Genomic DNA, 10,969 nt, shown 5'->3' with positions numbered 1-10,969 from the left:
AAAACCTCTGTATTTAAACATTGTGGATTTTGTTCATTTTAATATAAATATCACGCTTTATACCCTCTATAATCCCATAACAGAGAGGACTAGGATGAAAATTAAACACAAAAAATGTAATACAGTAAGGACAGTCTTCAAGTTTTGATATTCCTCCATTACGGTCCAGTAAGAGGAGAGAAACACAAGCCAAATTACAAATACCAACCATTTAAATGTTCTATTTGACATGGCAACAGCTGGACTCACATAGACATGTTAGGCCCATAGTTTGGAATTCTGTGCTAAAACTACATAAATGTGCAAAAGAATGGTCCTTTAATTGCTACAGATAATGTTTCTTTGAAGTTCATAAACAAATACAATAGTGCAGCAGACCGAGGCTAGTTGACATGAATAAGCTATATTGAGAATTTTGGTAACTGTATTAAGTTCATGAGTCAAACGTCGAGTTACACACCCGTTTCACGAGCTGGCCTCGCAGCTAATGACCTGGGACGGATAGGTTGCGTGTTTGACACGCTGTACCGGGGGTTCCGAACTCGGAGCACCTGCCCCTTGACCGGGGAGAGGGCCCCGGGCCTGGTGTGTGCCCGGATCATACCCCCGCCCGGTGCTGACGTATAACCGGGCTAGTGGTGTGGGGTGGAGGAGGGATGTTGCGAAACGTCCGATATAATGGAGGTGAGGCGGTTTATAGGCTGTTAGGATGATTGCTGTGATTGTTTATCGAAAGCCAGCCGAGTTCATTATCTGCACGCGGTCCTCCCGAATCAAGTTGAGGCAGGTTGTAAATTAGCCTTAATGTTAAAAATAAAGCGCCATTGTTTTAGGTCACATTGATATTGTCGTTTGTTCTCATCTACATTTCTCCGTCTTCGTGACACCATTTTTTGTTTTCATTGTCAAATTAAAATTACGCAATATCTTTTAAATGTACAGCTGGCAGTAGGCTTGTGTACCATGTCTGTGACCGACTACATGATAAAATACTCAATTTAGGCTAACTATCCAGAGCACAGAATAGGAGAGGCGAAAAGAGCTCATGTTTCAGGTTTAAAGACCAGGTATGGGCGTCGACCATTTAAAGTGATCGCGCTGGCTCTCTGGATATCGGGTTCACGTGGTTTGAGCTCCAAAAAGCGAGGGTCGATGAAAAAAGTGGGTCGGAATCCAACCTGACTGTGTGAACCGCTAGTGTCGGAGATTTCATCAAGCCTAAGCATCAACAGCTGAGGTCAAGAGCACTAGTCTCGTCTTGGGGGCAGGTATGTGAACTCTGTTTTTGTTGTTTCTTGCATTTTACAAAGTTTATTGTAGATGCGCCTCTACTGGAGGAACATGTGGCGTTAAAGAATTGTTTAACGTCTTCAGAAATGTTCTTAAATGATACAAAGTGTCTCTCGAATAACACGCTTCTGTGACGAATGCGGTTGAAAACACAGTCTCCTGTAAATGAAGAAGCGTGAATATAAATACTGTTGTTGTATTATTTGTTTTATAAATAACAGAAAGGAAAATGACAACATTAAAGTAGTATTTATGAATGAATGAAAATCTTTATTTCGAACATGAAAAAATCGACAATTTTAGCTAATCGACAAAAACAATAACCAAACAACATGCATCCGACAAGGAGTACGTCTTCTATAGTCCTACCCCCTTCTCCACTACTCAGTTATGATCTTTAGGCCTATATTATCTTTGTAATTCCGTCACCCTAAACCTATATTCATGTAATAACATTTACTTTTTAAACATGGTATTAAAGTTGCTTGATCAGAACTTGTTACTCCGTGTAGATCATTGGATGCCAATGAAGATTAAGACCACCAGATTTTTTTGCATTGCAGTATGTATGATATCTGAATGCTCCTGCTGAAATCTGAAAGGAGTATCTTGTGTCATCTTATCATGCAGGTTAAGATCATTTCATCCGTATTTGCATGCTTGTTTATGAATGTTGTACATCCAAATGGAAAAAAGAACCTCTGTGCTCCGTGCTGAATTCCTGGTCAAAAACAGCTGTAACACACAGCCATTCCGGTGACGCTTTACTGTTAGTGGAGTTAAAATCTGGGGATTGTCAGAGCACATCTGTCATTTTTAACATTCCCAGACTGTGGAATGTTTTGTATGCTTTATACATGATGGGGTGTTTTCTGAACCTCTGAACGCTTTGTCTTGACCACAGAATCTTAATCCTTGTTCTTCACGTGTCATGACTTGTCATCTGTGGAGCTGCAGCCCAAAGACGAGCATGCTGATGTTTGGAAGGCAACAAGCATTTCTATCTCAAGATCAAACTTAACTAGAATTAGTTTGGTTTGATAAAATGATGTCAAAGGAAATTATATTATCTTACTGCAACAAAATGTATCTTTGATAGGTGTAAATCTTGTCCTAGTCCTGTAAATAGTCTGTGTAAATGCATTTTAATATATACAGGTTTCATAGTTTCTGTATAGCAGCAAGCTGGCATTTAAAAAGCTCTTATGCAATCCTATAGAACACATACACTGATTGAATTCACAGTTTTTTTTACAAACGCACGTGTCAAATTCATTAATGTAAATGGGAGGATAAAGAGGACAATCATCTGATAGCCTTAAAAAACGGTTATATATATTCTTTGCCGACCAGTCTGTAGACTCGTGTTGTTCACAAGTCTGTAATTTACAAAGTCATTTATCTAAGGACAAGTCTCAACAAAGTGTGTCTAATTGTCAGACTCAAGTTTTCAACTCTGGTTTCCAGTTTGAGGGTTTTCAGTAGGACTGTTAAATGCACTCCACACATAGGTTCCCTTAAGATTGGTTCTTCACTATTTTGGGGTTGGCTGATTTCTCTGAGATGAAACACAGCAGAATATGCACATGTTTATATGGATATAAAAACTCAATAGTACCCCCCAGTGGCCAATTAAAGGTCTTTTCTATCCCAGTAAAATAAGACACTTAGTGTAGTTTAGGACTTGTAGCTCAAAAACACATTTACTTTCATTATAGCATCACGATCGAGTTCGTCTTAATGTAGTAAAACAAAAAGTTCCTATAGGCCTTACAGTTTTGGCCTTAATAATCAGTGGTACAGTAATTCTGAAACAACATATGTACAAAAATCTGCATTTGTTTGTTTTTATTATGTTCTCGTCTTACCAAGAGTTGGGAAAAACAATGCACAGCAGCATTTAAGACACATCGGATTTACCCAGCTAAAACCCAGATATCATTTCTGGAAAGGCACTGTATTAAAGTTCATAACTTGTAACGTTTTGATGCTTCTAAATCCTTAGTAGGCCTACCATTAATTTAGATTTTTACTAAACACTTTTAATTTTACTTACGCCATACTTTACTTCTGGTTTTGGGGTGGGAAATATCTCAAATCCAAGGTACCTTGAACGCAGCATTAATACCAGCCTCACAGGACATTGTAACAATTTTACAAGGTGGCTAATTCGGAGGAATTCGTACGATGTGGCGCGAAAGCAAATTGTACTAGTACTATTGAGATCGTAACAAAAATGAATTGCCACCTCGTAACATAGTCACAAATTGCAGTGAGATTGTGTTGCAGTCCTAATGTAGGACCAGACATTAATAGCTTGTTTGTATTTTACACTTTATTATTATTATTATTATTATTATTATTGTTATTTTTCCTCCCTTATCATCTTATCCTTTGCCAGCGTTTGTTTGGTAAAAACAGTCAATTCAAGGCCAGTTGTTTTCAGATCATGGTCAGTGGTGATTCTGAAGCTGTGTATTATACGGTTGTGCCTTTCTGATCCCACTACCTGTTTCTTACTTTTGCAGAACTGACAGTTCACTTGTGTTGGTGGCAACATGAGTTGGAACTTCCTGACACGCTTTCTAGACGAGATCTCCAAGCATTCCACTTTTGTAGGGAAAATCTGGCTCACGCTTCTCATAATCTTCCGAATTGTTCTGACCGCAGTGGGCGGTGAGACCATCTACCAAGATGAACAGAACAAGTTTGTGTGCAATACTTTACAACCCGGTTGTGAGAACGTATGTTATGATGCTTTTGCCCCTCTGTCCCATATTCGATTCTGGGTTTTTCAAGTCATTATGATCACCACACCGTCTATTATGTACCTTGGCTTTGCCATGCACAAAATTGCTAAAATGGCCGATTATGAACACCGAGCGCGTAAGCACAAGCGTCAGTCTGATGTCCATCGAGGCCTAAATGGAGACTTTGACGAAACTGATGAGATGGGAGAGGAAGTTCCCATGATCGTGGCGGAGACTAAGCCCTCTGAGAAGGAAAATAAAGTCAAAACTACTGATAAATCCAACCCTTCAGCCTGTAAACACGATGGCCGCCGTCGCATTAAAAGAGATGGCCTTATGAGGGTATATGTGCTGCATTTGCTCTCTCGTGTTGCCTTCGAGATAGCTTTTCTCTTCGGCCAATACATTCTGTATGGTTTTGAAGTGGCGCCGTCCTACATTTGCATTCGCAGTCCGTGCCCACACACTGTGGACTGCTTTGTGTCACGACCTACTGAAAAGACCATCTTCCTGAGGATCATGTATGTTGTCAGTGTGCTCTGCCTGGTGTTGACGGTCCTGGAAATCATTCATCTGGGATTTGGTTGTTTGAGGGATGCTCGCCTCCATAAATCAGCTCAGAGAGTCCAGAAACGTGCTCCGTCTCAGTCCACAATCCGTCACCGTCTTGCCAGTGCCCCACCAGGATATCATACCACCCTGAGGAAGGACACCTCTGGCAGTCCGAAGTCACCAGTTCTGGGAGACTCTGGACGGGAGTCATTGGCCGATAACAACACCAATCATGATATAGAGCGTCTACGAAGACACCTGAAAATTGCACAGCAACATCTGGACCAGGTCTACCACTCTGAGGAAGGCGGGGCTTCACATAGCAATATTCTGAAGTCAAACAGCATTGCTATTGAACAAAACCGACTCAACCTAGCCAAGGAGGAGCAGCTCAGCCATGGAGAGACAGGTTAGTTAGCATCGACGTCTTCTGTATCATTTTTACTTGAAGGGATTACATTGTTTTAAAGGGATAGTGCACCCCAAAATAAAGTCTATCATTCTTTACTCACTTTGGAGTTGTTCCAAATCTATGTACATTTCTTTGTTCTGATGAACACCAAGAAAGAAATTTGGACGAATGCTTGCAACCAAACCGTTCTTGGACCGCATTGACTACCACAGTAGGAAATATTACTTCATAAATGTCTTTTGTTCTGTTGAACACAAAAGAAAATATTTTGAAGAATGTAGGACAGCAAACAGTTCTGGGGAACTTTTGACTATCATTGTAATTTTGATTGTCAATGGGGTCCAAGACTGACATTCGTCCAAATGTCTTGAATTGTGTTCAACCAAACAAAGACATTTATAGAGGTTTGGAACAACTAGAGAGTGAGTCATTTTTGACAGAATCTTCATTTTCGGTTGAACTATCCCTTTTAACCGATTTACTCACAGCTTATTTTCTTTTTTTTAGAGGTTCATGCCTGAACCACATTTTCCCATTTATCTGGCTCTCCTTTTGACAGATCTACCCCAGGATGGGAAGCATGTATTGGAGGGCAGTCATTGATGCAAGATTGTGTGTTTGCGTGCGTGCGTGCGTGTGTGATAATGTATATTAGAAAGTGTTACATAAAGTATTAAAAACATAATCAACAGCATTTATTGCAATGAATCCCCAAAAAATGTCATGCCATTTCATGACAAGAATTGTATATCCTTAAAGGGAAAGCACACCCCACTCAAACATTAGTCCCTCTTGTTATTTTAAACGTGTTAGACTTTCTTTTTGCTATATATTTTGAAGAATTTTGGTATCCGATCAACGGCGGTAACCATTGATTTCTATTGTGTGCAAGTGCAAGTGAAATTAAACCGACGTTGGCAAGGAGTATTATACCACATTACAGCAGTTCTTCTGGATTTAATTTGTCTCAGTTGTTCTAGTAATAACAGATATCCTTGATGATTGTGGGACCAGATCTCAATGTGGAGCACCAGCTGTCGTCACACTTCTTGTGTGAACCAGAAACTGGATTATTATAATAATGGCATAAGGAATGTTTCAAAATGTAAACTGGTATTTACTACTGACACTACAGCAAAAGATGAAAATACTTAAGTGCCTAAGACTTTTGCACAGAGCTGTATATCTATTGTATTTTTTCTCCCATTGTGACAAATGGATGGTACAGTTCAGTTACATTTTAACTTCAGCAGTCATGCAGATTTCTCAGCATGGTTATCTAACCTTGCTGATAGAACATATGTGGTGATATGGAGGCTCATGAATAAGTGGATTTGGTAAATAATGAATAAAATATATTAAACAAACATAAGAGCTGAACTAGAGAAATGTCCGTAGCCCGCTGGACAAAATGAGCAACACAAACCCTATTTTTCATAAATGGAACAGTTATTCTGATACATTCTTTTTTTCATAGATTGATGCTATCAATAGTTGATTCTTAAAGTTTGGTTTCAAAGACACAACATCTAATAAATGTAATGAACAACATGCATCTAATATAATCAGCACAATACATTCCGACATCGACCAGACAAGGAAATATGCAAAGCTAGATTTCAACTGGAAGTAAATTGTGTTCTTAGGACAAGTATGTTTTATAAGTAACCATTTAATAAGTCATTAATAAAGGGATACTTCACCCAAAAATGAAAATTTTGAAATCATTGACTCGCCTTCGAGTAGGTCCAAATCTGTCTAAATTGTTTTGTTCTGATGAAAACAGAGAAAGATATTCTGAAGAATGCTTATAACCAGACAGATTTTTCCCCCATATTGACTCCCATTGTAGGAATCAATAATTGATCACTTTGGTTGTTATGTTGAACACTAAAGTAGTCATTTAAAAGCAAACAGTTCTGGGGCACTTTTATCATTGTATTTTTTTCTGTGGTAGCCGGGGCGATTTATAAGTCTATAAGGTGAGTAAATGATGAAAGATTTTCATTTTTTAGTGAAGTATCCCTTTAATGCAAGTTGTCACATTTGTATTGGGCAGTTGTGAAATATTTAAATATTAAAAAGTAAATCAACATATTAATTTAAATATTATTTGACCAAAACAATGGGTTCTTTTTTATATTTAACTTGTATTGTGATTTAATTGTTTTTTTAAGTCTTTTTTTACCAGGCAGTAACACTGCTTGTGATAAATTGCCACATTTGCCATTAGGTATTGGCTTAAGTTATTAATCAACATATGGAAAATGAGTCCTTGGTCTGAAAAACAGAATTGTGTTAATATTATTGAAAGCTGTTTGCCCGTCGAATTCAATGTTTCTGAAAAACATTTTTTGAGGGAGGTAAACACATTTTGTTCCCCTAGTCACAAACGCAACAAAGAATATTCTTGTGATTTGTTATCATGTGTATTAAAGACACTATGTTGTTGCTTATTGCTTTTTTAAATATTGTCCTAATTGCTGTTATAAGGTTAACACAAAAAAACAATAGGCCTAGTACTTCGGCAAATATGTGTAAAAGGATGTACTCTCATGTAAGGCTTATTTAATATTGTTGACTGCTATATGACACCTTTTTTCTCTGTAAATTACTTTAGATAAACAATAAATTGTGATTGGTTAAATTTTTTTACAATTAATTAAAAATACTACAGTCATATCATTGGATTGCCAGCTTTAAACTTATAGCAAAAGAGAAAATGATGGCATGTGTCGCTATGTTGGAATAACAACGAAATATTACTTATGTAATATAAAATTGAAAGAAACCACTGTCGTACTGACCAGTAAAAATGACATGAATGCACCTTAAATAGTATTTTCTGAATGTGTGATGTGTGACTACTTTTCTGTATATTTCTGGGCCGTAATCTTAAAGCTTAAGAATCCTCTCTGAAAGCTCTCGATTTCGCTTAAAACTTCTGCTTGGGGGCCTTAGCTTAAGAGCGATTCAAGCCCAATCTGAGAGCAAGTCAGCTAGGAAAAGACAAACCCTGCGTTCGATTCAGCTCACTATCCATCCTAATAGTATCCGAAAGTAGAATTACTACATCCCAAATTGTATCATGTTGAAAATAGTATTCCAAAGCTTCCCGGATGGTCTACTACTTCAGGCAGAAGTTCGAAGTGCAGAATGATGCACACTGATACTTATGGCTGATACTACCCAAAACTCACCACGGGTAGGCGGAGTTTATAAATTATATAACTGATGCGTCACTAAATTAAGAAATGTAAGTATATAGTAAACATTACATGCAAAATAATGAAAGAAGGTGGAAAGAAGAGCTGTATTTTGATGTGAGTGACAGTTATTGAACACACTATTAGTATTTCCCAATGTGTGCAAACTCTTTTGCCATGCTCTCAAAAGTACCTACTATTAGGCATAGTATAAGAACGCAGGGAAAAACTTTTAGTAGTGAAGAGGCTGGGCTGACCCAATTGCAATGTATGACACATAGTCTTTTAAAGACTATGATTGGTTGGTTTCCCAATATGGAAAAATCTCCTTTTAAAGTATAGGGTCTAAGTATAGGTCAGTTGGAATATGTGTGAGATGTTAGTGTGTCTCTAAGTTCGGTCAAAAACATGATACTTGCACTAAAGCACTAAAATTAGCTTTTATGTTTTTTAATAACCAAGTTTAAATGTTAATAAAGGTTAACATTTGAAAACATACAGACGTTATATAGACACTGTTATCTATTTTTATCTACTCGTATCTACACACAACCTACTACAATAATCTAAAACTAGTGACTTTTGTTTTCATCTTACTCCAACATCTGTTTTAAAGCTAAGCATAACCAGATTATTAAACACAGTGGCATTCCTCTGGTATGATGTTTGGCAAAGTCTCGTATTTGAAAGAGAATCCCCCGTCTGAGGTAGTGGTGAAGCGCAGTGACTTCATGCTCTCCGGAACAGGAGCACAACACTGCTTGATGCCAAGTAGGGTGGTAATGCGCTCGGTGCTAGAACAGTTGCCATGGCAATAGTAGAAGGTAAAAGCTTTAGGATGAACAATCCAGTTTTCCCATCCCAGGTCTTCGAATGCAATTTCTGTCTCTTCTCTTCTGCAGTCTGCAGTAGTGTCCACAGAAGCAGGTCTCATGAGGTTTTCGATAGCAGATGGTGACCAGGGAATCTTTGGGGCTCTACGGGAGCGATCTGGGCCGCTCGACTGGACGCGGAGATGGAGAAAAGGAGTTTTATCTTCTTCTGAGCCGTAGCAGCTGCAGGCTGGGCAGCGGACCTGCAGCATGAAGGGGCCACCAGCCATGGCATTGTGGAGATGGCGATCCAACTTATAGGTGCTCCAGCCATCAGGACAGCGTTTGAAGGGGTTTTCAGATGCTCTGAGCAGTTCCTGTTTAGGGGTGAGAATGTAGAGAGGGGCAGAGACGTTGCTTGATGAAATGGCCTCACCTGCATAGAACCAGAAGTGGGCAGAAGTGATGGTGGAGTCCTGGCTGTCGAGAGAAGGCTGAAAGTAATACGTAAATGGACCGGTAGCAGCATCAGATGAGTGGTCGGGCATTTCTAAGCATGTAGACTCTGGAAAAACAAGAGCAGAAATGTATTCAACAACAACACTGTAAATCTTTTGCCAACTTGGCTTTACACGTTCATACACACATCAGATCAAGTTAAGCAATTTCAACCTTACAAGTGCTATTTTTACTATTTTTAGGTTATATCTATAGTTCACCTCAAAATGAAAATTCTGACATCAATTAGTCACCCTCATGTCATTTTAAACCTGTTCCGCAGAACACAACATTCTCATTATTATATATTATTTTGTGTTCTGTAGAAAAGTCAAACGGCTGTAAAATGTCAAGAGAGTGTGTAAATAATTACAGAATTTTCATTTTCGGGTAAACGATCACTTTAATTTCAGGTTATATCAACTCATCAATGCCCAAAACTTAAAATATTAAACAGTCAACCAAGTTGACTGTACTTTATAATTTATATCAGCAAATATTTTTGTGGTGTGTAAAATTAAAAAGGAATGTGTGTCAACTGCAATGGTGATGTCTCTGCAATAATCCCAGAAATCTTCAGAAATGTTGTAATCAATTTATTACTCAACATCTTTACCCTTAAATGTAAATGAATGTAAAAAATATTAATAAAACCAGAAAAAAAGTATTTATATTTTACAGCAAGCATTGAATGTTTTTAAAGGTCCAGTGTATCCTCCAGTGTATCCCTACGGGGGCTGCACAGAACTGAGATGTTATCGCGTTTCCGCTTCTTTGCCGAAGGAGATAGCATATTTACATAAAGTTTGTCTGTTTAGGGCTACTGTACAAACAACATGGCAAATTCCACACAAGGCGACCGGCGCTGTATGTAAAGTCTTACACCTCTGTAGACATACTTATGTATATTAAATAGCATTTCTGTCAATAGTTCCTCCAAAAAAATATACACAGCTCCTTTAAGTTTTCTATATGGTTTTACAGTAACAGAGTACAGGACTCACCTGAGCTTGGGAACAAAATTAACTGCGAGGACTCTTGATCGTGTCTCTTTTCCTTTCGGGTTTCCCTGGTCCTTCGTGGAAGCACGCGGTGCACAGCTCTGTCCATCATCTGCCTGGGTTGCAGCTGCAGCACTGGTGAAGGAGGCTCATCTATTCCCAAACCTTCCAAAATCTTTCTCTTCAACCAGTCAAGCACTAAATCTCTCGGCAATTCATCTCCTTGACAGGCCTGTCCCAATGAAGGAAGCATCAGGGCACAAACAAATAAAGACAAACACACGGACCAGGTCCACATCCTCACAGGGGTTTCAAATACTGAGACTATGTCGGACAGCTATAGAAACAATCCAAATAATTTGTGGATTCTCAAAGAATTCTACATTCACTTTTTGAGCAATAGTGAAGCTCAGCTTAAGTGACTCCTCTCTTGTAGGTCTGTGTCTTT

At 38.5% G+C, this 10,969-nt stretch overlaps 2 protein-coding genes across 3 annotated transcripts; one reads left to right on the top strand and one right to left on the bottom strand.

The window, feature by feature from the left end:
• Positions 1 to 519: 519 nt before the first annotated feature.
• On the top strand, positions 520 to 7,832 carry LOC306896178 (gap junction gamma-1 protein-like). Of its 2 annotated transcripts, XR_013786878.1 has the most exons (4): positions 520 to 1,268; positions 3,819 to 5,001; positions 5,512 to 6,668; positions 7,020 to 7,648. XR_013786878.1 is itself a non-coding variant. In XM_079459923.1 (3 exons), exons 2-3 carry the CDS (start codon positions 3,849 to 3,851, stop codon positions 5,523 to 5,525), a joined length of 1,167 nt encoding a protein of 388 aa, XP_079316049.1. In that variant the 5' UTR covers positions 520 to 1,268; positions 3,819 to 3,848; the 3' UTR covers positions 5,526 to 7,832. The 2 variants fall into 2 exon arrangements, 1 of the variants encoding a protein (XP_079316049.1); XM_079459923.1 differs by having other exon boundaries at positions 5,512 to 7,832.
• Positions 7,833 to 8,662: 830 nt separating this feature from the next.
• inha (inhibin subunit alpha) lies at positions 8,663 to 10,969 on the bottom strand. Its single transcript, XM_079459832.1, has 2 exons — positions 10,525 to 10,969; positions 8,663 to 9,587 (listed from the first exon to the last, which is right to left on the bottom strand). The coding sequence occupies exons 1-2, from the start codon at positions 10,817 to 10,819 to the stop codon at positions 8,845 to 8,847; spliced, it is 1,038 nt and encodes a 345-aa protein (XP_079315958.1). The 5' UTR covers positions 10,820 to 10,969; the 3' UTR covers positions 8,663 to 8,844.

Source organism: Barbatula barbatula (assembly GCF_947034865.1).
Source record: "Barbatula barbatula genome assembly, chromosome: 7".
Taxonomy (NCBI): Eukaryota; Metazoa; Chordata; class Actinopteri; order Cypriniformes; family Nemacheilidae; genus Barbatula; species Barbatula barbatula.
This window is presented reverse-complemented; position numbering and strand designations above follow the sequence as displayed.